General features: G+C 37.5%; 1 protein-coding gene and 1 long non-coding RNA gene across 19 annotated transcripts in view; one reads left to right on the top strand and one right to left on the bottom strand.

Annotated features, from left to right (window-relative positions):
* LOC101946971 (uncharacterized) overlaps positions 1-6,587 on the bottom strand; it is a 35,284-nt gene extending 28,697 nt beyond the window's left edge. The window contains exon 1 of the long non-coding RNA XR_010601817.1: positions 6,486-6,587. This is a non-coding gene — a long non-coding RNA (uncharacterized LOC101946971). The remainder of the gene's footprint in view (positions 1-6,485) is intronic.
* FBXW7 (F-box and WD repeat domain containing 7) overlaps positions 1-26,940 on the top strand; it is a 295,965-nt gene that overhangs the window by 150,670 nt on the left and 118,355 nt on the right. The window contains exon 5 of one of the 18 annotated variants that reach the window (XM_065597827.1): positions 13,588-15,186. The exons of 14 other annotated variants lie outside the window; for them this stretch is intronic. In XM_065597827.1, the coding sequence (XP_065453899.1) occupies positions 13,588-13,611 (24 nt within the window). In that variant the 3' untranslated portion in view covers positions 13,612-15,186. 3 more of the 18 variants (XM_065597828.1, XM_065597826.1, XM_005307368.5) reach the window with 3 other exon arrangements.

Here is a 26,940-nt window from a genome sequence, read left to right as displayed (position 1 = left end):
AAGTGGCCAAATGGACTTTATTGTCATGCACTAAAATTTCCTTAGCATGAAGGTCGAATAGCAGTAGATCAGAGTGCACTCAGGAACAGGTTCCACATGGCTGCTTGGTGCACAGCAAGTTGATGCACTGTAGATTCACACCCAGGCTTGCTGTGGACTAGATCCCCTTATAGACTAACCCTCAGATTATTGAAAGACTGAAAAAGCTTTAAAAGATAATATTCTTTGCTTTTAAAAGTTTTTTGTGTTATCGGTTTCACTTTTTGGTGGTGGTGCAAGTCATTTCCCAGGCTCTTCAAAAGGGAGTTTACTAATCTTAACAGCAGCAAAAGTGAACTTAAAACAGCCACAAACAGTAATGTGGATAGAGAAAGAGATTGGAGGAGAGTGGCTATAACCATGAATGGTGTTGCTCTTGGGCCTGCCCAACAGATTCTTCTAAATATCAACAGCAGGAAGAGAAACTCCTTTTACTCCCTCAATAAATAAATAAATTATATGTATTATTTAAAGGGTACATTGTCAGAAAACTGAATTTTAAACATTGTTTATTATCTTGAAAATATCAATTTGGCAGTGTCTCTTCAAATCCACTACTTAATTTCAAGGTGATGGTCTTATTTTAATGTCAAATGCATCAGTATAAGCATATTGATAGAAATACTGTACCAGAATCTATGCAACTACACTTGTGCAGACATACGGACACCATTGGTTTTCCAAATTTGCAGTAGTACATTTCAGGTAGTGGTAGTTAGAATCTAAATCTCCCATATGTTTAAGTTTTATATCTATTGTGTTGATTAAGATGCTTGATTTCAAAAGTTGTTATAAGGATCTTTCTAGGTTGTTTTTTTAAGGAAATAATGGAATTTTACATGTACATTGTTAGCTGTCCTAAATGTTGAATCATATATCTCTGAAGAAATCCCATTTAAAAAGATGTCGGAATGGAAACACTAGCATATCATTGCCAAGTTTTGTCAGATTTTCTTGGCTCTGTTAGTCTTACAACCACTAATTCTTCTGCTATGATGCTTTTTTCCCAACCAGTGTAGTGTGATGAGGAATGCCATAACCACCTATATTCAACCATTTTGCACCCAAAAAGCATTTAAACTTGCTGGATCAGTAAGTTCAGAATTCGTAATACAACTATGTAAACAACAATAGTCAATATAAATGCATGCACACAGAGCAAGAGATAGTGGTTAATGGTCTTTACTTTTGCTTCTTTTTCATTTTTTTCATAATGAATACAATTTTTATTATGTTTTAAACAAGGCACATTTGATGTAAATAAGATTCTGGTGTTTGGAAAGCATGCATAGTTAGGATTTTTTCTGTATTGTCTGATAGCCACTTTGCATTTTGATTCCATTATTAAGACTAGAACAGCACAACAAGAAAAATTCATTTTGACTAACCTGTTTTTAAATCATCTAAGTTTAAAAATACAAACATCTTCTGTGTAAAGAAATCCTGCAGAAATCCTGCATAAAGTTAAATGTTGTATCACACTCAGTTAATGACGGAGCATGAACAATTACTATCTGAAGCAGGGTTACCGAAGACTAAAAAAATTGACATGCTTATATGTAATAGCATTTTTGAGACAAGCACAGTATATGTGGACTCTTATTAACACTAGTAAGTGTGATTTCTAGCTCTGACTATTGTAAATTGAAATCAAATGGTATATCGTGTGAAAAGAATACCATTCAAGTCAGATTACTTTTTCATCCAAATAGTCTCAAAAAGTTAAAATGATATATTTTTACATCTTCACGTATGCTTTTCTGGGCTCATTAGTGTCTGATTATTTACTGCTTCTGTTCAGATTACCTAGCCCCTTATTTGGATCTGCACATTAATTTAACTTGTTTTTGTACCACCACCTTCAGTAGAAATAATGTGTGGAATCTGCTGCATACTGTCTAAGAATCAGCCGTAAGTTTCTTTCTGGTTTTAGGTGAAACTTAGAAAGTATATTTGGTTTTGGTTTTGCAGTAATGGGATCTTTATTTTTTTTTTAAATCTCTACTGGAGTGGTAAGCTTTCTCATTGTGCCATTGGTAATGCAGCAGAGAATTTCTGTTAATTTTCCAGCATTTAAAAGATTCATTACCTCCTTTGTCCAGAAGCTCATATAAAAGTATGTCTGGTCATTCTCTACTAACTACCACTATTTGCTTGCCCCAGGGAGCTTTTTTTTTTTTTTTTTTTTTTTTTTTTTTAGTCTTAAGACTATTGTAGAACTCTTTCCTTCCTAAGTATATCAGAAAACATGTAAAGTAACACTTATATACTAGTTATGGCATCTGTTTGATTATGAATACAGTTTATTACAGCTAATCTCAGGAGCGTACATCCACTAATCCAGAACAACTACTAGGTTGGTCCTGTCTTCTGTAGCAATGTAGGCAACATGTGCAATGTTTTTCTTTCTACAAAGATAACAAGTAGCACCCAATATACTACTACCAATATACTAAGATCAGTATTGTTCAGCTCATGTTAACTGTCATACCTCTTTTTTAAATCTTTTTAATTTCTGTTCCCTTTCTTTTAACTTAAACTGCTGAGTGAAGTCTCTAACCTGATTTTATTTTGTTTTGTTTTGTTTTTCTTGTCTTGCGGGATCCTGTGACATTAAGGGAAGCTCCTCAAGATTCCCACGTAAAGATACAATGTATCTTAGTTATGCTTGCCATCTAAAGTCTAGTTATGCTTGCTCCTAATATTACTCTTCCATATAAGCAATTGCTGTAGTTTCACAGGGATGTTGTGAAATTACAGTGAGTAAAGGAGGTGGTCTATATGATTGTGAATGGGAGGGAAATTGGTTCTTCATACACTTATTTAATGTGATCTATGTTGTGAAAAAAAATGGACTGTTCAGACAGCTGAGATCAGTCAGCCTAATTCTACCAAATATTGTCACAAATCTCCATGAGGGAAAACAGAAAATAAACTCCTGTATGCCAAAGGTAGGAGGTGTTGGAGGAGATGTGGGTCTCTACAAAAAAAACCCAAGGCAGGTCCAGTGAGCAAGACGTGTAGTTTCTCTGTCTGTTCCCAATCCTGAGAAAACACCATCACAGGATGACTATGACTGTACAGTGACCCCACTTTAAGACTCCTGTTTGAGTTCAGTAGTGCAGTGAATTAAGGTTCCTGGCACAAGGTTTGGTTCTTGAGCCACAGGAAATTGTTCCCAGGTTGTTGAGAGGGAGGCAGGTGAATGGCAGCCTCTCTACATTGAGGGGCATGCCCTTCCTTTTGAAGGCAGATATCAGCTTGAATTTTGGTGTTATTTTATTTCTTTTCCAAATGGAACTTCAGTAGCCATTTCTCATATGCCCATGTAAGTGGAGATTTTGCCGGGCACTACTCTTTTGCAGGGATAGAGTTCCAAACAGCATTGTTGGCTGTTCTTCCCCATCCTGTGGGATGCAAAAGGACTCAAATTTTGAAATCCAGGTAGATAAGCCTTCAGAGAGCTGGGGAATTGTTAGACAGCAAGCAGTTGTTTTTTCTCTCCCGGCCTTTTACGAAATGAAAACCTATCCCATCTACTCTATAGACTCGAGTGACAGGAAGCTGTCATCTACTACTGGATATTAAAGAAGTGATCAAGCTCTTGTCAAGACCTTCCTTTCACATAACAGCAGTTTCATGGTTTGGCTTGCTGGAAGTTTTCCTAGGAGAGTTGTTCATAGGCCCGGCAGATCATCAGATGCTTATTTCAACATTCCTGGTCTTCCTTCTCATCAAAATGTGCCTGAGTTTCAACAGTATTGAGGTTTTCACATGAGGGTGGCTAATGGGGATCCTAGCTGCAGCACTTTACCAGAAAGGTGTATGTCTCCACCTGTACTTGGATAACAGGCTAATGTGAACTCCTAAAAATCAGAAGCCAGGTCTACAACTGAAAGGATTCAAGAATATGGGGACATGGGTGAGTCAGCAGCCATGAAGAACACTTTGACTTCCTTCCAGAAATTAATATAGTTGAGGGTTTGCTTCATTATTAAAGTGGTCAAGATGTTTCTATCAAATGCAATGACAAAGTTCAGAGAATGGATTACTATTTTTATAGACCGGGGTGGCCAACTGGAGCCTGAGAAGGAGCCAGAATTTACCAATGTACATTGCCAAAGAGCCACAGTAATACGTCAGCAGCCCCCCATCAAAGCTTCCACACCCCGCTCCCAGCACCTCCTGTCCACCAGCAGCCCCGCTGATCAGCATCTCCTCCTCCCTCCCCGCAATTCCCGATCAGTTGTTTTGTGGCGTGCAGAAGGGTGGGAGGGGGGAGAAGCAAGGGCATGGCAGGCTCAGGGGAGGGAAGGGGTGGAGTGGGGGCAGGGCCTGTGGCAGAGCCAGAGGTTGAGCCGTGAGCACCCTCCCAGCACATTGGAAAGTTGGCGCCTGTAGCTCCAGCCCTTGACTCGGTGCCTATACAAGGAGCCGCATATTAACTTCTGAAGAGCCGCATGTGGCTCTGGAGCCACAGGTTGACCACCTCTGTTATAGACATATTGAGTCCTACTGTGGGAGTATATCCAGATTCTGGGTTTTAAGGTAGCTTGTCAGGACATAAATCAGTGGGTGTGTTCTTTCTAATGAGTTATTGATGTCCAAGACTTCTCTACCTTCGTTACTCCTTGTGCCTCCAGAATTTAAGGAGAAAACAGATTCAAGATGGAAACTCTCCATGAAGATACTAGAAAACTTTTATTGTGTGTGTGTGTGTGTGTGTGTGTGTTTTGTGAATCTAAAGGATATGCTCAAATAACTGTGTACACTATCAGTCTAACCCAGTAAATCCCAAAACATGCATTTTGGCTTCTCCATCTCCTGTGTGGAGTTAAAAGTGCATTCTGATCTTCCATTATTCAAGCAGTTTTCTGGTCAGTGTTCTCTTGGAGAATTAACTCAGCCAGATGTATATAGTTCTTCAGCAGGATGACTCTACTACCAAATGTTGATTTTCTGTGGTGGGATCATCCTCAGATTAAACTTTTTTTGTTGTTTGTTTAATGCCAACCTACATATATTGCCCCAGACACCAGGAACAGAGGGAAATGGGTGAATGTGCACTCTCTCCTCTTCCTTTGTTTTTAGAAGACCAGACAGAAATTCATTGTCCAGATTGGCACCAGAGTTTTCTATTCTTCTAGAGGTTTCGTTCAGGGAAACATTGAGGTCCCTACAGTTATGGACTCCTGCACTTGAAATGGCCACACTTAATCTGACTAGAGGTTGATAGGATAGATTTTTAAATAATCTCAGGGCAGATTCTCAGATGGTGTAAATTGTAGCACTAGTGACTTGGAATAGAGCTGTGATAATTTGCACCAGCTGAGGATCACCTCCCAGCCCTCAGAGTTTAAATATCTGCCTTAGGAACTTTGAACAAAGCTTGCAAAGATTTCATTCAGCCCTAAAGAGACTCAAGCCTATGGAGACCTTGGTTGTAAACCTCTACCTTGATATAATGCTGTCCTCGGGAGCCAAAAAATCTTACCGTGTTATAGGTGAAACTGCGTTATGTTGAACTTGCTTTGATCCACCAGAGTGCGCAGCCCCGCCCCCCTGGAGCACTGCTTTACCACGTTATATCCGAATTCGTGTTATATCAGGTTGCGTTATATCGAGGTAGTGGTGTATTTGCTGGTCAGACAAAATGATCCTATAATGGAGAGGCTGTTAGTTTCAAGATGGTACAGAAAGCTTGTGAATGAAATTAAACATCTGCTATGCTGATGTGAAATTCTGACTGAGTTATTTTCAGTACTTTACAGGATTTTTATGGATGTATAGAATTCTTTTTATAACAAGAAACAAAATTAGTCACTGTTGTAGTGAAAAGTACTGTGGGTGTGGTGTGTATGGGGGATCTGTTGTGTGACACTCCAGATACTGGTAGAAAATCAAAAGGAAAAACTAAAATCTTTGTGGCGAGATGGGGAATCAAGGATTAATTACAGAAATAATGATCCCTGAGAAATTGGTTATGTACAAGAAGTAGACATAATCAAGGAAACCAACTCTTTAAATGTTTGCAGTATGTGTGTATTATTTTAACATTACTTTCTATTTGTTATGCTTTTGAACACCAGAGGGCACAATCAGACGCTTTATGACTGTGCTTTCTGCTGGAAGCTGTTTAATGTGTCTTGATAAATGGGTTTTCCTCTGCATTGCTGCTAACAATTAAAAGTACCATTTTTAACCCAGAAATAAATGTTTGTCACACACAACACTGCTTTTGTTTTAATCTGTGCAGAAGGGTGTTTTCCAACATAAGGAAACCTATCCCTGCATTTTTTGTTTTTTAAAGTGTGCTAAGCTTAAAGCATTTTTCAGATGGCTTGTGTATTAGGACTTTAATGTGTATCTTTTTTTTTCCTGGAGTACAAAAAGTACAAAGTGGAGTGAATACTTAGTATAAACATAAATAAAAATGAGCAACTCACTTTTTACTTCTTACTTTTTTTGTAAGTGACCAATCAACAGCAAATAGAGATCAGTTGATTCTTCATGCCTTTGGTCTCTGAGACTTCCAACAGTTGTGTCAATGATGTAACCAGACTCTTAACTGAGTAAATCAAATGAAGGTTTGTCAAAAAGGAAAGGTGTTAAGAATTGCTTAAATCTGGCTATGAAAGTCATTGGTGATATGGTCTGTTCTTCTAAATACCTCTTCTGTATCCCCCTTCTGATTAGTGCACTTCTTCTTTTCCCTCTTTTAATGCAAACAAATATTAAACTTTTATTTTGATTTCCAGTGTAAGGTGTCTTAATTTTGTGGCTGATGTAGAATATAGTGGCAAATGATAAGTATCTTGGGGCAACAAACAGATCTTCCTCTGTATTCAGAAATGAGCACACTAATAATATTCAATAAAAACTGATTTGTTTACACATCAAAGTTATTTAGTGATTTTTATAACTGCACGTCAGACTTACTTTTAAGTAATCATAACTGTTAAATTATTTTTGGATAACTCTTACATAATATTAGAAGAAAAACTGAGTTTTAAAGTAGGTATATAATTAAAGCCTTGTATTGTTTAGAATAATCCTAACTGTTAGGTGTAGAACTTCGTTTTTTATTTTGTATTGGAGTGTAATTTAGTGTATACTTGAAGGTTAATACCAGTCAAAATATAGAATGTTTACTACTTTCCTCATTCATACAGTATATAGAATAGTTGCTAAAATTTCAAATAATTCTGTTTTAGCTGTGCAGCTGTCATTAAATTACTATTATGCTTCTATCATATCGCAGATACCAAACTGGTTCCACCATGCTAATATCCTTACATCACATGGATGTAAATCGATTAAGACATTCAGTTTTCCCTGTGGGTCTCCTCCATTTGTCTTTTTGTCTGGTGTGGAAAAATGAGGTGCCTGCAGTGGTGGCTGTGTGAAGGGTCTGGGCTGTCCTGCCTAAAAGGTCCCAAGTTCATCCTCATCCTAATCCAAAAGCATCTATTTGGGGCAACCTAAACTTTCATATTGGGGACAAATCTATAATTTGGGAAGACCTGGCTGAGCCAAGTGCATCATATGGAGTTCACAGTAAGTCATGATGAGGGCTTTGTTCCTTTTTTAACACTAAAGCAACATTATTACCTGCCTTCCTCAGTCTAGTGGCAGTACTTACAATTATGACACTTTCTAACATCTCAATTTGATCCAAATGCCCTAGGACTGCCAGAGGCCCCAGAACTACTTGGAACCTTAGAAATGCTTCATGAACTTGCCAGGTCCATGTCCACTATGCATACTTGGTTAAGGAAGAGGAATTTCATTAGCCTGGACTTCATTGTGAAACTCTGGGAAAGGGATTTAAAAAAATCCCCGTGGCAGAGCATATTATGTAACATTAAAAACATCTGTGGCTCTTTTAATAATCTTGATACAACAAAAAAAATTATTAAAAATGTATTAGTTTCCATAGAGGTTGCACAAGATAAAGGCCTTATCCTCTGATGTTTGTTAGTGCTGTAACAGAGAAAAAGAAACCCTGAGGCGTATGCTGTGGGACTGTCCAACAATCAGGCAGCTCTGGAACACAAAGGACACGAGTTAAGATAGTGCTCAGTTTCAGCAGCCAAACCTCAGCCGAAAATTATATCCTAGGTTACTAACCTGTTAAACTGGGTTTAACTCCACCAAAAAGACTTTGGTACTTGAGGGCTTCAGTGATCATTAAGTGCATGATTTTACAAAAATGGAGTAGGCTTATGGCCAGAATAGAGCAGTGGTATTCAGACCTGCCAGAGTTAGAAGCTAAAGAAATAACAGCTTACCCCCACAGAGAGCAGTTACATGAATTTGAAGAAATTTAGACCCCATTTCTAGATACATTTTGATAAAAAGGTTGAGAAGGCTCAAAGAATGTCAGACCTCTATTCCGCATAACCCTCCTTTCCCTCATCCCCTTTCTTCCTTCCTCTCTCTATTCATGTATGTTGTCTCCTATTTCGTTTCTGTTACCCCCATCCTAATATGTTATCTCTTTGTAGTATTGTCTGGGTTTGTATTGCCAGGTCTTGCAACTTTGACAAGTTGTAAAATTTCACAATGCCGTAATCCTACCTGTGAAGCATGCGTTATTTGAAAACAACTAACCTTTTTGTTCTTTCTATTGTCTGTGTTCTTAGGAAAATCAATAAACTAATCACCAAAATGTAGCTTTTAAAATACTAACATATTTATGAAAGGATTACTGATTCTTAATTTGTCTGTGCATTTTGGTGGTATTTTTAGATTCTCCCCACACACACATTAAAGAAATAACTCCAAAATTATGATTATGTACTCTTTCTGTGGCTAGGGATGAGATAGCCTATAGAAACAGCTTTCTAAGAAGAATTGGTCCCAGTGAGCACGTTTCACATGTTGACGACTCTGGCTAAGAAGTGACCCCATCTCCTGCCTGCTACTATCTGAGGTGGGCATCTGCTCCTCCCTTCTGCATTCAAAGGTGGGGGTTATGTTTCAGTTCCTCTTACAGGGAGAGCTAGGCCTGTACGAATCATTGCTTCACTAGTCTTGTCAAGTCTATAAATGGAGCAGGAAGAGTGCTAATTGATTCATGGGGCATGGATTCTGATTTTTGCAATGACAAGTAACTCTCACGGTGATCCCTGCCTGAAATAGTCTGTGATTCATAAGAACTTAGCTACTGAGTAGCTCTCTCAAGGAAAAAGTTTGAAATCTCTAGCTATTAATTATATCTGTTACATTAAAATGTCACTTGCAGTTACAAGAAATATTGTCATTTGTTCTATAATATCTGCTATTTTCTGTTAACCTTTTTGTGGTCCTCATACTGCTTTTCTGTATGGTTTCCAGAGATAGTGTTTGAAAGTTGAATGACAAGTGACTGAGGGTGTATCTACACTAGAAACTTAAGTCAACCAATATTAGGTCGACTTACAACCCCTGCAGTAATTACCATGAAGCTGCATGTCCATGCTACCCTCCTTCGGTTGGTGGTGTGTGTCCTCACCAGGAATACTAAGAGGGACTGTGTAAGGAGTTGAGATCCTGGTCTCTCAGCTCCACTGTCAGCTCCCTGCTGCCCTACAGGCTCCCGGGGGACTTGCCCCTTCCCTCCCCCACCATGTAATTGACAAGATAGCTAATGTTCCTGGGCGGGGAGCGGAGCGGGGAGGAAGCTGCTTGGGGGTCCAGGAGCAGGTTCCAGTTGCCCAGTTCTCCAGGGGAGTGGGGTGTGTGTGCGGGGGGGGGGGGAGGGGGAAGGGGGGGCAGCAGGGCTCTAGCTGCACAAATTTCTTGTCAATTTCACGGTTCCTGCCTAACAAGGCAGCTAACAGCCAATGTAAGTAATGGAGTGTCTACACAGATGCTGTGTCACCCCAGTTATGCCGACATAAGTCCTAGGGATGTAAATATAGTTTTAAAAGTTAACCGTTTAAACGATTAAAATGATATTGTTTAAATGGTTAACTGATTAAAGGGAGAAGGGCTGGGATTCCGGGGGCCGGCGGGGGCTGGGAGCCGGGGGCTGGCAGGGCCGTCCAGCAGCCGGGGGTTAACGGTTAAGATTAGTTAACCCAGTGGTTCTAAAACTTTTGTACTGATGACCCCTTTCACATAGCAAGCATCTGAGTGAGAGCCCCCCCTTATAAATTAAAAACACTTTTTAATATATATTTAACACCATTATAAATGTTGAAGGCAAAGTGGGGTTTGGGGTGGAGACTGACAGCTCACATAATAACCTCGCGAACCCTGAGGGGTCCCGACCTCCAGTTTGAGAACCCCTGGGTTAACTGGTAAGCCTAATAAAAGCCAGACCTGCTGCTGGCTGTTTCTGGGGCACAGCGCAGTGTCAGAACAGATAGGGACTACTAGTTTTTACTGGCCAGCCACCAAGGTCCCTGGGTGCTGAGCAAGGCAACCCAGTACTAGGTCGCGACCCGAACTTTGAAAACCACTGAACTAGACTACTGGACAAGATATTGCAGTTTTTACTTCCATGCAGTTAGTTGAGGTTAACTTTATGTCCCCCACCTGGGGTTTACTTTGACTAGCTACATCGAGATAAAAGCTACAGTGCCTCGTCTGCACCAGTTTACATCAAGATAGCTAATACATTGTAAAACCACACCTTTTTTTGCTGTGATGACAAAGCCTGAATCTCAAATGTATGTATTCTATTTTTCTCTGATCGTCACTGCCAGACTCACTCAACTGTTTCTTGTGAAAATCGATTCACTCAAGACAGGCATGTGTGGTTCTTCCTTTAGCTTATCTGTTAGTCTGTTTGTGGGGAGACTGCCAACACCTCCTCCAGAAGGCAAAATGCTAACATCTCTTAAACTTTTGTCAATAAATCATCTCTTGAATCAGAATCTCACAGATCGTCACTGTCTCTAATCTCCAGTTTTTAAGGGAATATTATTGAAAAGGTGGCAATAATTAGAATCTTCCATTACGTTGATTCCCTGGGCCTATGTGGAGCCCTATTGAAACATAAAAATGAAGGTATCATCACCACCTGGATTACTGTGGCAGAGTAGTCTGATATAAAGTGGTCTTCAAATACTAATTTATCTTAATTTAATTATCTGAAACAGTGTCTTGTAATGAATACAAACAGTATTGTGTGTGTCAATTGTCCTTTTTTAAAGCATTTCAAGTGATATTATTTAAACCTATCAATTATACAGATATATGGTAATAACATTCATAAATGTAAATCATGAAAATGAGTCTGAGGATATTTCCAGTATGCTTAAGAAGTACACAGTGATACATGGCTTGTCTAACAAATACATTTGGGAGCTCTGCCCCACTTAAAAATGCCATTTGTTCCTTATGTTGTTCTTGGCTATGTGGCAGGTGCTGTTGGCTGATGTGATCATTAGCCCAAATATCTCTCGACTGGAGTGATACAGCTGTATTTATCAGTGGATGTTGTTCTCAGAGTGTGGATTAAAACTGCTTCTCTTTTTCTGACTTGGCTTAAATTGACATTACTTGTTATGAAACTCAATACAAATGGTCAGTCGAAGTGTGAAGAAAGTAAAACTTTTGCTGGTGAGTTTGCATTATACGAAGAATCAACAATCACTAACAATTCATTCCGTGTTAGCTTTATGTTTTTAGTAGTTGTAATTGTTTTACAGATCCATATATTTAATGAAACCAATAATCAACATGTGATTAGGTTAACTCATTGCTTCTTGTATGGAAGTGGTAACGTATACTTGCAAAACTGTTGCATTTGGAATTGTCTTGCAGGGGGGTTGGTGGTTCTTGAAGGCCAAAGCTATGTTTAATGGCTACATCAGGACTATATTTTATCCAGTGGCATATTTGTTACTGTTGTCAGTTTCAGTAAAGTAAAAGTAATAGTATAAAAATCTATCTCTTTGTGAACATTTATTTTCCAGTTTATCTGAATATATGTTGTCATGTGACAAATGGTAAGTAAGTGGTATTATTCACATTTCTTTAAACTTGACTATGCATAGTACAACTTTCCTTTTGGTATACATTTTATACCAGTTTTCAGTTCTGTGCCATGCAATCTGCATATTTGGAAGCAAAACTATTCCAGGTAAATCAGAGGAATACTTGGATAACAAGTAGCTAATGTGTATCACAGAGGAAAGAAACATTTTGACTCTTTATTTAATATCATAGTTAGTTCTCTTTGGTGATATATGGTATCTGAGCTGTACCTGAAGTTACTTATATCAGCGGCTATTAATGATCAATAAAGCCAGAATAGTTTGCGATGTCACTTACATTCTGTCTAGATTTATTCTGTTGCTGTGAATTCCAAAAACCCACGTGAACATTTAACCACTGAGTCAATTGGGCAAGTTTAGCTTCCTTTCCCCCTCACCTCCACCTCAACCGGTACATCAAAATACAGAGAGAGTGGGAAATATTAAACCAGTACAACACTTTACCCCTCACAAATCTTGTAACTATTCTGTGTGGATTAAAGCCTCTTGTTTTTTGGATAAATATATGCTTAATTCAGTTGTTCGTATCTTTTCTCGAATTGTGTGGATAATTTAAACAATTCACAAATTGCAGTTTTCCTGATCACTTGTAAAAATTTTAATTTTAACATTGTAACATTTTTGTACTTCATCCTAACCTGGTAATGTAAATAATTTAGTATATGGATTACTAAATAGTAACGTTTGGTTTATATATGACTTTATATAAAACCCTGTTTGTGTGTGTGTGTATATGTATGTATGTATATTTTTTATTTTTTAAATACACTGTTAGTTTTTTTTAAATTGGCTAACTCACAGATGGGTCCCACTAGTTCTCAATCACAGAAAGGACAATAGCTATACATTCCATGAATCTGCTGGTGGAAAGCACAGAACATACTTCTATCAGGCACTGATGCTGTTCTTACTCCCAGTTCTCATGGTTAGTTGGAAATGGTTGTAATTAAACCCACCCTTCCTTGTCTCCACCTTCTTCCTTCTCTGCTCCCCCATCTTCCTCTTTAAGTTTCTTCAGTTGGTCACTGGAAGAGCTTGTGACAGAGCATGGAATTAATGATATGATTACTGATGGAATTCAGAGATCTCCCACCCATGTTGAATACGTCCAAACCTGACAGTATAGCAGCTCTTTTTCTCTATGTAAGATGTCACTTGTCTTTACTTAACTCGTATATTTAGTCTTGGCTTATCAAAAGCTGTGACTTTCTCAGCCAAACTTCATTACCTGCCCATGTCTTACATAAAACTAAACAAGCAAATTCTGAATTATAGGGTTGTTCAGTTTTTGGAATCAGTGGCTGCTGTTCTCATCTGTGACATGGAAATATCATTTTGTTAACACTTAATAAATTTTATCATACCCACTCAGTCCATGGTCTCTTTCTGCCAAAATGGACAGTGTTACAAATACTTGGTGATATAGATATAGACGCACCATAGATTATCAGCAGTGCTGAAACCCATAATTTTCGACACAAAGACACTGCCACTTGAAGTAAAATAGTAATACTGTTAGCTGTGAGGAAGTAACAGTCTTATTTTTTTCCCTATATAGTCCAGCCTTTGGAAGGAGACTTAATCATACTAACATTTTGAATTGGACTGAGACGACCCGTTCACTTCACTTAGACTACAGAATATGCCTCTGATGAAAACTACTTTTGGTTGCTGCTGACCTGGATATGGTTAACTATTTACTCAGAGGTGACGTGCTGAATCCCCTCTTGACTAATTTCATGAGCTATCCAATTGTCCCTCAGTCAAATATAATTTAAAAAAATATATAGTACTTTACCTTCATTAGAAAGTCTGAGTAAAGTGTAACCTTGAAGATGAAAGGAATAATTATAAAGTGATAATTAAATGGTAGCTGTCTCGGGTGTTCGATTTTTGGGTCTGAAACTCATTGTTCCAGCCGAGAGTGATTCTTCTTCTTCTGTTCAAGTCTGGACTTTATCAAAAATTAGGCTGTTCTGAAAGACTGGTTTGGGGCTTTCACCCTGTTATATCATTTTTGACTACAGGCAGAAGTACTTGTCCACAAGTATGGAGGCCAAACTTCTTTTTAAAAAGCTGCTGTTACTATTACACAAATCAGCCATCAAATACACTCAGGACTCCTGTGCTCTGGGGAGCCTGAACTATCATCCATAATCTGTCAAAGTTTATAAGGCATAAGGAGGAGAAATGTAGAAGCGATTCCTAGTAACATGTCTCATTGGATTCCTTGAAGTGTTACCAATTAACTCAAAAGTAGATTTTAGTCTTTTTTTTCTTTACTTAAGAGGTAACCATTGTACTTTGTAGGAATGAATGACGCTTGAACAAATGAAAGAAAGCAAGATTTTATATGAAAATATAATCAAGGGGAAGGTGGTAAAAGCCTGGGACAGCCCAGAATGTCAGCCCTTTCTTGGGCTACCTGCTTTTTTCTGGTAACCCAGACATTCTTTACTTTGCATATTTTGAGCTATTATTAATAGCCTCACACCCCTTTGAAGTATGCTATTAACCAGCTGAGAAGGATTATGTAGCTTAATTTGTCACTCTCATGTGAATGCCAGTGTAACAATTGGTTATATTACATTTGTTAGGTTTTATATGTATTTTATAGTTGTAATAAGAAAAATTTAGTGGTCTTGTATTTAAGGTCTCTAGCAACAAAATAAGTTATTTTCTTTATACATGTTAATAAACCTGAAATTTAATGCTAGTTACATGTTCAGCCTTCCATTTTGGCAGTGGTTAAACTCCAGAAATGGATGGAACTGTGCAAGTGAGGGCCTTCGTGTATTGTCTTATTTTATATAAGAAATATTTCTTTAGTCTGAATGAAAAGTGGCGGGACAGCAAGTTATACCACCAAAGAGTTATTGAATGACACATATTGAGATTGACATTAACTATTTATTTTCATCCTTTTAAGGCCTTTTTAGGGTTGAATTTTATAGTGAGAAGAGTGGGGGAAATCGTAGTTTTATTTTTGAACGCTGTTTTTTTGTACCTAATTCTACATTTGTAAGTTCAACTTTCATGATGAAGAGATTGCACTACGGTACTTGTATTAAGTGAATTGAAAAATACTATTTCTTTTGTTTTTTTACAGTGCAAATACTTGTAATAAAAAAAAATAAAGTGAGCACTGTACACTTTGTATTCTGTGTTGTAATTGAAACCAATATATTTGATAATGTAGAAAACATGCACAAATATTTAAATTAATGGTATTCTGTTATTAACAGCGCAATTAATCACAATTATTTTTTTTAATCACTTGACAGCCCTACTTTTTAGTAGCCCTTCCTAATGAACATTGATATGCCCTATTAAAGATTTTCAGTATTGTCTTGGGAATCTTGAATGCATACATGGGTAGTTTCTCATTGGAAATCATATAAATTGTTTAAATATTAAAGTAGCATAATGATCATAAAGTTTAATTTTTGGTGTGTACAGTTAATATTACAGAATATTAATTCTTCTTTTCCTGTTAAGTTCACATTTCCCTCCCCCAAATGTTAGGGATTTGACCTTTTAACCCATTGTTATAATGTTTTGAATGACCAGTCTACCTGTTTTAGCTTGTTTTAGTTTTCTTTTACGGAGCAATCTCAGCATAAATAAGTAATCAGCAACTGAATTCTTGGATAACAACTGTAGGAGTTCTTTTTAACAGCTGGTGGAACCCTGAACAGACCAAAGAGTTAAACTTAATCATCAGACAAATCATGTTATAGCCAATAAAGATTGGCCAGACATTTCTAGAATATTTGTAAAATGTAAGACGATGCAGTTGGGTTTATGTTACATATCTGAAATACTTCCTGAAATGTTTAATGAAGGAATGAAGACAAGTGCTTTAAAATAGTTTATAAAAACAAGAAGGGGAAATAAAGTAAAGCTAGAAGATCTGTGGATTTAAAATAATTAAATTCTTTTTATAAAGTCCCTTCCCAGTTACAAATGATATAGTATATTAATCTAGTGATGGCAAAATTCAAGAAGAATGTAAGAATAAAATAGAATAAACTTTAAAATTGTCTATTAGTTAACCACAAAGTGGAAAGAATAACTACCGTAATTTGTATTTTCCTTGATGTAATAAGAAAAAATGAATATTATCGAACATTCATTCATTTACTTTTGACAAACTGAGTACTGGTTACTACGAAATGGAAACGTTTATTTTTGTTTGAACATATGCTCAGTTTTCCTTCCCTCCAGTTTTGTTTCTGTGTGTATGTGTGTGTATAACTGTGTACAATATAGTAGCATGCACAAAAGATCTCCCTGCTTCCCATCAAAGATTTAACAGTAGTGGTCTCATAATAATGATTAAGGGTGAAATGTGCAGAATTTTAATCTAAAAATTCAGGGTTTTCAGTATCTATCTGGTCATTATTCTGTTTTCTTATAGTTTTCCTTAGGTGTTGGGAGGGGGACTTAATTTTTTTTGACTGCTTATATGATCATTCCATTACTTATCCTTGGCCTACACACAGGTTTTGTACAGTATAACTATGCCAGTTGTGGGTGGGGGTTAACCATTCCTCTAGTGTGGAAGCAGTTTACCTATTTCCCTGCCTATACGGAAACAAGCTATACTGGTATAAAGCACCTTCATACCAACATAACTGTGGGAGTGGTACCACATTAGCTATATAGATTTAAAACATTACAACTTTCTAGTGTAGGAAAGCCTTACTGGTAGCTTGGCTGATGAAAAGCTGGTTTCCACTCAGGAATTGTTCTCAGCAAAGTCAAAAGACTGGTTCTTGTACATCTGTAGGGAGATGAATGAGTGGTGGACAAGGAATAAGACTTCTGTATAATGTCCAGTCAGACAAATCTAAGGCTTTCCAGAATTCTCTTATAGCTCACTAAGTATACAACAAAATAGCTCCGAATTGCAAATGGGAAGGGAGGGAGGTGGGGTGTGTGTGTGTGTGTGAAAAAAAATAAAAAATTGGCGAGGTTGTATTTTACAATGTTGCAATGCTCTATTTTAACCATTTGAGGGCAACTGTTCACCAATGATAAAAACTCTGGGAAAAGCGTGTTTTTGTTTTGTTTTGTTGTTCAACTTTCCTGTATCTGCAAATGATTAGCTCTTTATGGGGGAAAAATCACTATATCAGTACATACTTCACTTTTTTGTTTTTCTTTATTTTCTCAGTAATATTAAAGTTAACATTTCAGAACCGGGTAGCTAAAGTTACTTACATCTAGCAGAGGATTCTGTAAAATTTCAAGCTGCTTGTTAATACAGGTAAGCCAAAATCCATTATTCTCAGAAATACTCACTGTACTGTTTTAATGTATTCTTCCTGGTCAATTAGGCTGAAAGAGTAAGCCCATTTAATATTACTTACTCAGTCAAAGTAAGTAAATTTTTCCTATAGAGCCCTATTAGTGATCCACTTTCTATTTCTTCAGTTCAAAGGGAGTTCAAAGTTCTATCACTTATTATGTATCTGTATTTCAAAGTAGATTCTCTTAAGTTCTGTGTCCAGGAACTTTGTGGTTTTACAGGGTCTAACCAATACAGGATAGCATCTGATGACAAACTGAGACCAAAACTTTCAAACACAAGTGCCTGAAGTTAGGTACCAGAATCAATGTTTATGTACATAAATAGAAGTGGCCTGATTTTCAAAGAAGTTCCTTTTTTATTTTAATGAAAGTCAATGGGAGCAGCTTTTGAAGATCAATCTACTTTGATTTATTCGCCAGCATTTTATAGCACTAAAACTCAAATTTTCAATTTATCCCACATATGCACATATCTAGTGGCTGGTATAAATAACACATTCCTATCAGTGTTAAGAGAGCCACCCCTTTTCACTTTCCTCTGCTTCTTTCACCCACTTATTGCTTAAATTAGATTGTAAGACTTTCAGGCCAACAACATTTTTCTTTTGTGTTTGTGTAGCACTGTGGGGCCCATATACTGATTGGGTCCTCTGGATTAGTGTCCATAATATGAGAAATAAATAACATTATCTGCAGTCCAGTAGTATGTAATAAGCCCGTGAGAGTGGAAGAGAAGCAGATATATAGAAATGGAATTGGGACAACTTGAATCAGTTCAGCTAGTCAGTATTATCCCTGAGAGAAATAACCTATTCAAAAACACAACAAAACCAAAAAGAATTATACACCCACACAGCTCAGGGCTTGTCTAAACTTGAAAATTAATTAAGGTAGGGTCTGAACTGAAAGTGCAGTAGTTATTCAGAATAACTCCATCTGTGGACACTTTTTTTTTTCTGGAACAAGTTATTTATCTTAATCCACTCTGAAAGTGATGATGCCAGCTTCCATTGCCCACTTGTTTGAAAACTTAACAAGTGCCTTTTTGCTTTTTCCCATGTTGCCCCACAGTCTTGGGTGGGACTCCCTATGAACATCAGCAAAGCTACTATATTATGCCTCCTCAAAACTCTTTTGCCATGAGACCTACAAAAAAATTGACAAGGCTGCTGGTGTTCAGAGATCACTGCCTATTATGCTGACCAGTATTGTCTCATTGTTTCCTTGTACTCCCCTGTCTGTATCCATCTGTTTTCTCTTGTCTTCGGCCTTGTCAACACTACACAATTTTGTTAGCAAAAGGCAGCTTTTACAAAGCTACTTTTGGCAGCAAAACTCCGCTGTTTTGCTGACAAAATAAAACCAGCTCAACAAGAGAGACAAAGCTTTTTGCGGCAAAGTTAAAACGACAGAGCGTCGGTGTAGATGCTGCCGTTTGTTATACTGACAACTGGCCTCCCCCAGTATCCCACAATGCCCTCTGTGACCGCTCTGCAGGCATGCACTCCTCATGGAAGACCATGGAAGGAGGGATTGAGAAACCTGCATCATGTGACACTGTACCTGCCCTATGAGGCATTGCAAGCCCTTCCCAAAGCACCCTGTGGCCAGTTGCACAGTGGGATAGCTACCCACAGTGCACTGCTCTCTGTGTTGATGCAAGAGTTGCAAGTGTGGATGTGCTCTGCCGACACAAGGAGCATAGTGTGGATATGCAACAGCTATTTAATTAAAGTGCTTTAATTAAAGCGGCATAACTTTTGTCGACAAAACTCTGTAGTGTAGACAAGGCCTTATACTGAGTTTGTAAGCTCATTGGGGCTGTGTAGTACAGCACCTAGCACAATAGGGTCTTGGTCTATGACTAGGGCTCCTACGTGCTATGGTAAAATACTACTATAACAACTAAGACCTTTTGAAAATGTCATACACAGGTAAAACATTATTGCCTTTACATTTGTGCAGGTTTTTTAAAAGTTTGAGTTGGAAAAGTATCAGGCCTGAAGGGTTAAAGTATTACCGGAGCTCTCTTTCACTTTTACGTTGTTAAACATCGGATGGTTGTGTATATAAGTGAGTGCATAAAGGGACTCGTAAGATTTCTTAAGGATCATTTTACCAGGCACTGTATTTCACACAATACTAGGTTTGACTGTATTGTGATTGTTTTTATCAACAGTGTCCTATGACGTGTTCACAGAATTAAGATAGCTGTCACAATTTTGCTCAGGAAGGTTTTTTAAATTCATGTAAAATAAAAAAAACCAAAAACAACCCAAAATATATGTTTTAGTACAACGGATTGTCACAGAGTAGAAATGACCATGTAAACATAGTAAATCATAGCAAAAGTTTTTTTGACTAAATTTATCTTTCGCTATTGAATGTTTTTATAATTTGAGTAAACTGATTACAAAAATCTGGAACATAATGGTCTGCATTGCCAGTTCTCGTGAAGAACTAGGTGATTTTGGCTGAGGCTAGAGTCAGACTTTCAATAGCATGAGAAGCTGCAGCCTTCTTGCAAGTTTCAGCCCTTTCTGAGGGGAAACCCCCTCTGATAGGTTGGCTTCCCTGCTTGCCAGTCTCCTGGGGAAGAGCAGCCATTCAGGGCTGCTGCAGGAAGCAGGCATAACTCTTCCCCTCTCTGTTCATAAGCTGACATTATTTTGACAGGATGGGAAGAGAGAGCAGAAAGAGACCAGCAGCTCAGGGTGGCTCTGGGTCTCCCCCCACCCCTCCAAACATGAAAAGTGAGTCTGCGCCTGCCTTTTCTATCTCTCCAAAACCAGACCTGGGAAAGGGGAAAAGAGGACCCCACTGCATCTGGCTTGGTTGGGGAGGAGCAGAGGTGAGGTTGAGGGGGCAGAAGTGATGTGGGCACTGAGGAGAGGTGGATGATGTTAAGGTGAGAAGAGCTGACATGGGAGCTAAAGGACGGTCTGATGTGGCAGAATTGATATGGGGACTACAAGACAGAATGAATTGCTGGGCTGTGACAGATGTGAAGTGAAGGGGGACACAGAATTATTAGAAATTTGGGGGCTAGGGAGAGACTGGAAAATGCCACACCTTCAGGCAGCCAGCAAGAGCTTCAGCTGTGGTGGCCAAAATCATCTTAATAAATTGGCAACACTAATTGTCTCTCGCTCATACACAAACTCCCTCTGCTCACTTTTGGGCTAATATATTTTTCGAGTTTGATTTGTGATTTTTTTTAACTTTTAGGGTTGACAATACTGGGTTTCCATGGAGATTATGGATTAGAAATAGCAACGTTGTGAGATTAGCTTTTTCTTTATTTGGTCAACAATCTTCATTTAAACATTGAAAGTCTATAAGAAGAATCCTTTTCTTAAAGACCTGAAGGTTTTTGTGACGGGATCCCTGGAGTGCAGCCTGGGACTGTGGGACCGCTGTGCCCCCTGAACTCTCTGCAGCCTGGGCTCTCTCTCTCAGTGCCTTACTAGTGACCAGCAGCAAATCCCTCCAGGTGCTGTTATCACTCAGCACCAGGGCTGGCTCCAGGCACCAGCGGAGGAAGCACGTGCCTGGGGCGGCACATGCTCAGGGCGGCATTCCATCCATTCTTGAGGCGGCACAGTCCAGGTGGCCTGTATTTATTTTTTTTTTTTTTGCTTTGGCACTTTGGGCGGCAGTCCCAGCTAGATTTCACCCAGAGCCACTCATGGAATCACCCAGAGAAAGGCACCAAAGCCAAGTCCCTCCCAGCACTGTACCTCAGGAATATACCATCTTGCACTGCTCAAGATGAACAGTGCAAATTTATTAATTGATTCACTACTTCAGCAATGGAACGTGGATATACACTAGCCTTTGTAAACTTGAGCAGATTACCAAACACTTCAGACAAACTCACTGGTAAAGATAAACAGTTAAACAAATTTATTGACTACAAAAGATAGATTTTAAGTGATTATAAATGATAGGCAAAAAGTGAGTTACTTCTCAAAATAAAATAAAATATATGAGCACGCAGTCTAAACTCTCAATCCCAGTAGACTGGGCAACATCTAGATTAAGCAGTTTTTCTCACCCCACTGGATATTACAGTTCATAGTACATAGATTTCACCCTTGAAACCTGGGCCAGTCTCCTCTGTTGGAGTCTTAAGTCTTCTCAGTGACCTTGTTGTTGCAGCATAGGTGGGGGCAGGAGGAAGGCCAACCATGGGCCCCCTGTGTTCTGTTTTATTCCTTCAGTCCCATGTGCTTGGAGGACACATGTCCAGGCATGTCTGGTGGGCATTGCTGAGTCCCCAGGCAAAGTTAAACAGTTCCCCTGGTGTGGTCTCATGCAGGTGTGTCACTGAATTGTACTCCCTTGTTGGACAATGGCTGTTAATGTTTGTTTGACACCATGCCCCGGTGTTGGTTACTTTTCTTGCTGTTGTCTCTGGGGAGCTATCATCTGGCTGATTCCCCAATTTACAGCATGTTTTAATGACAACCATACAATACAATCTCATAATTTCATATGCACTAAAGATTTACATATTTAGATAGAACAGTGACTTTCAGCTGATCATAACCTTTTCCCTGATACCTCACATGGAATGCTTTATATACAATATCACAATTATATACAGATAAAGAATATGGGGATTACAAGATGCTCCCCCAAAGTATAGTATGTCACAGCTTGATACTGTGGTAACACCTGAAGTGACTCAAGACTGAATTTGCCTTTTCCCTCTCAAAGGACAAGTCTTCAATTTTTCTGTAAAGTCCTTGTGTAAGTGGGTTTGGCTGTTAAAACTAAAAGCGGATGTGGTTTTTCTTTTCTTTTCTTTTTGTTTTTAATCTTATGGACCCCTTTCAGAAGATGGTGTCTTACTGATATTACATGAGAAGTCCCCCAAGCTGTTTGATTGGCAAGAGCAGTCTGCCTTCACATTAGTAGTTTATAATTCCTCTCTATACTGGGATAGCTTGCACTTCACTAAGCAGCAGAGAAGTCCAGATACTTGGCAGGAGAAGGTTGAAAGACAAAGGCAGCAGGTTGTGGGGAGCTGACTCATCTGTTTGTAATCTTTATTTTTAAAAGAAATAATGCAATTTTGCTTTTAAAATTTTTAGCAATGGCCTTACATTGCTAATAGATTTGTGACCAAGCAAGAACTGTAAAATGTCAAAACCAGGAAAAGTTACCATAAACCATGGCTTGGTTCCTGTTGATCTTAAAAGTACAAAAGACCCTTTGCCACACCAAACTGTGATGAAGATATTTAGCATCAGCATCATTGCCCAGGGCCTCCCCTTCTGCCGGAGACGGGTAAGTATAGAATTCTTAAAAATCTGAAGTTGCATTGCTTGGCATGAAATATGCCTTGTTTTGGTGATTTCTGTCCATAAAGAAGAATTAAAATGTGTATTTCATGTTGCCTCTAGGTACTTCTCCTAGCACTTACATAATTTGATTTCAGTAATATTTGTGCTTCAGTTTGTAACTGAAAATCTACATATGTTGTCTTCAAGATATCCTGGAGCCTTGTTTTTTATTACACATTTAATGGAACATGGCAAAGATCCTCTTTTAACAGTTAACTACATTATATAGTATGTTGTTTGCAATTTATCTAAACTAAGTAAAATTTTTAAGTTCTCTTAAAAATAAGTGTCTGAATGTTTTATTTACAGCTTTACGCTAAAATCAATTCCATACAGAACTACTTTGGCACATGTGACTTGTTAGATACTTAAATAGGAAAGTCAAAGATCTTAAACTGATTTAATATAAATATTTTAAAGGTATCTTAAAGTTTAATCCTAATACTTTTCAGTTCACAATAACAGAGATAACATTTTTGCTGTTACAGAAAATAAAAATAGCATGTTACTATGTGGAGGTTGTGATAGAGTTTATATATAGACAGTCCTAGACTGTCAAACTCTTATGCTACAGCCTCAATAACTATAATAATAGTTATTCTAAAACACATTATATGAAGGAAAAAGTTGGGTTTTTTAAATTTTGATCCCATTAAAAGTAATGTATGTTTTCATTTAATTTCCAAAATTAGTGAATGTTTTCCAATTTATCTGAATTTATATTATGCTTAAACTCTTTGGCTTAAATGCTACTGAGTTCACACTTTTTAAAATAAAATTAATATTTTTTCTTTTTATTACTTCTTCAAATAAATACTTTTCAATAAATTTACCTCTTTTCATTATATTTCATTAGAAGTGTTCCTGAAGTACTGAATAAGAATTGTTCATTTATTGAAATCAATTAAAAAACCTTAGTTTTGCAAATATGCAATTTTCATCTTGAATTTCAAGATAGGTGTTCTTTTGTTAGTAAACTTGTACATTTAATTAAGCTCAGTGGTAAAATAGTCTTTTTAGTAAGCAGTAGTCACAGAAACAAAACTGATCAATACACTTAACCAAGAAGATTGCCCAGACCCCTTATATACGGAAAACATACATTGAAAGCTAGCATGTGTACTGACCTAACCTATGCAAAATAAATAAGTAAATAAGGAAAGAAAGCTGTATTCCTACCAGTTGTATATAGTGGATTAATACATTTATATTTCAGATTTATCACATTTTATTTCACATATGATCTCAATCAGTTTCAGACCTAGGAGTGCATTGATTGAAGGGTGAATAGGAACATTTTGTGGTAAATAGGTGGTAAATTGACTTAAATTCATTTTTCGGATAGGAGTTCTTCAAAAATAGTAGACAATTGTAACTAAAAGCGGTTTGATTCATAAAATAAGCATGATAGAACACAAGTCTGTTGGCCTGTTAATTCTAATTTCTGTGTGTGCGCCTCATTAGGCTCATGTCAGCCTGGGCACTGCAGGTAAGAAAAACATGCAGAGAAGTAAAAATATTTTTTAAATTTTTAGTGGCTATTTTAACATTTATTTATGCAATTTTTGAAATTGGTACCTCAAAAAGATAGTAATATTTTAGAAAAACATTTTCCACAGTGGGAGCCACAGTTTGAAGAACATATTACAAATGTGGAAAATCAGTATAAATGTATTTCTGAAAAGACACCCAACATTCCAAAGGCAGTCAACTTAAACAATCAACTGAGTTGTTCTAACTCGTATTTAAGCAGGCAGTTCAGTGAAAGTTACTACAGGTTTCAGATCTTCTGTGGTTCCAAAGTCATTTTATTTGACTAATAGGATAAAATTGGTGCATACTGAAACTAGAAGTAATTTACTAGCCTAATTGTCAAAGTATACACGTCTATTTTTAATTTAAGCATCATTTGTTTTAACTAATTTGTTTTATAAAACTACTAACTTTTATTAGGGTGGTCAGTAATAATGAGAGGGAGGGACTCGGCCTTTGCTCTCATGCCTAATAACGTACTCAATATTTGCATATATCTCATTACAACTCTCTGTCCGCGTGTGTGTGTGTGTGTGTGTGTGTACACACTATATATGTGTGTATAGCTATCTGTATATTCTCATTTTTTTTAAAGAGCCTTATTTGTCAGAAATGCTGAGCACACAAATGTGCAATGGAGTGCACTGGGGTGGATGCTGGACTTCTCTAAAAATTGGGCTCTAAATTAATGTTACCATCTTTTTATCATTGTTCTTAAACCTGCCCTGTGACATTCTATTCCATTTCAAAACCTATGCTACTTAAAAAAAATTAAAAAAAAAATCTTTCATTTTTAAGAGTTGCAACAGGAAACAGAGTTAGCATTTGTGTTATATGGCTTTAATTAATGTATGCTACCGTTTTACCACTTTATTATTAAAGACACTGGTAAACCCTAAGAAATGTTTATGTTTTGAGATCAGAGATCTTAACCGATGTGTAGTTGCAATTAAGCTTTTCTTGATTAAGTGAGACTTTTTCTTCTATGATGCTTCTTAAAAATATCAAATCAAAATTGTTCATCTTAATGCTTTTAAACTGATAAAACATATTGCAAATTTGTCTGCAAATATTGGTTGCTTCCAAAGTTTTTTTTCAGAATAAGTGAATTTGAAATGTCAGTACTGATACCTACAGGTTTTTTCATTGCTTGTGTGCTGTTGATTCATTCAAACTCTGACCTGACTTAACTGATAATTAGCTTTCTCCTTCTTCATACTCAAGGTTTTACCCCCCCTCCACTCAAGTTTATGTCAAACTAACCAAAAAAAAAAATCTAAAAAATGTGTTTAGTGATCATTGGGAGTACTCCCATTATGAGATCTAACAGTTCATATCTTGTCCCTGTCTTGCATTAGTTATATTCAGCTTCTGTCAAGCAGTTTACTGTAAATGCTCATAGGATGCAACAGCTGGATTTAAAACACTTCTACCTGTAATGCCTATTTGAGACGCATTTGAAAAATACTCTTTTAGCATTCTTTGTGTAGCACTTGAAAATAAACAGTATCAGTATAATAGGATAGTATAAGCAAATAAAATGGAAAGCTTAATTCGTATTGCCTATTGTACCATCCCTGAAGAGATTAATGTGGTATCCTCTAAAATGGTGTGTCATTGTGGTCCCCCGTTTAATTGAAAACATCTCGTCTATAAACACTTCCTTAATGGAACTTGTTACATGATATGAACTAACAATAAAATCCTTGCACTCATTCTTTCACTTATTCTGCATATTATGTATCACTTAATTATTCAATAGGATTTAAATATGATTAATTATTAAAATTTACTTTAAAATAGTTGTGCATAATATGTGTGTTCAAAAAGCCAGTGCTATGTTTCATCTGCCGGTTGGTTCTGTTCCTCTTCTGGTTTATTTTTATGGGGGAAAATATCGCATGTTAAGTTTCAGTACAGTTGCTCTTAAATGTTGCTGTGTTATTTCTAGCATATTAAGTATGGCTTTTTATACAAACTGCAATGAGTCTAAGAATGTTTTAGATTTGAGAAATTAACAACTCAACTACTACTGCATGCAAATAAACATTTTATTTCAAATGACTTAATGTAGTACTGAATTGTTGCAGAGTATGAATTAGGTGTGTACATGCTATGTGAGGTGTGTTTAACTGGAAAAATTGGATCAATAAACTCACTCATTTCCAATGCCTATTCTTTGAGAAAAAGAGCATCTCTAATGTACTGTATGTATCAATGAAAATAAGGGCATTTTATTTGGATGTTTTACTTTTTAAAAGGAATGCTACTGAAATTAGGTAACGGATAAAATCCTGATGATAAAATACTTTACTTCATATTGGCAGCATGCAAATCACCGTGTCTGTTTAATTTAGGGCAAGATTGTGTCTGGTCCTTGTGGATGGAAAGGTTGCTACAAAGAGCAGCCTCCTTGTCCCTCTTATGTGCATCCTGTGTAGGATCCAGCTACAGTTGCAGCCTCTTGCTTTAGAGGACAGCCTGGCCTGCTCGCTCCCTCCATCCCCAGATGTGAAATCCAATCCAAAGGGGATGGGGAGAGGGTGAGGCCTCCAGCCATTCACATCAATTCTCAGAGTCAGACCAGTGCAGCAGGGAAGTAGGCTGTACCTCCTGAAGAAGTTGGGTACACTGCCTCCTGCATGTCAGGAGAACTCTCTCTCTCTCTCTCTCCCTTCCCCCGAGGCAGAATTGTTCTCCAAGCCCCCTGG

The sequence above is a fragment of the Chrysemys picta genome, chromosome 5 (assembly GCF_011386835.1).
Source record: "Chrysemys picta bellii isolate R12L10 chromosome 5, ASM1138683v2, whole genome shotgun sequence".
Classification (NCBI taxonomy): Eukaryota; Metazoa; Chordata; order Testudines; family Emydidae; genus Chrysemys; species Chrysemys picta.
The sequence above is the reverse complement of the archived record's forward strand: the minus strand, read 5'-3'. Positions and strand labels throughout refer to the sequence as shown.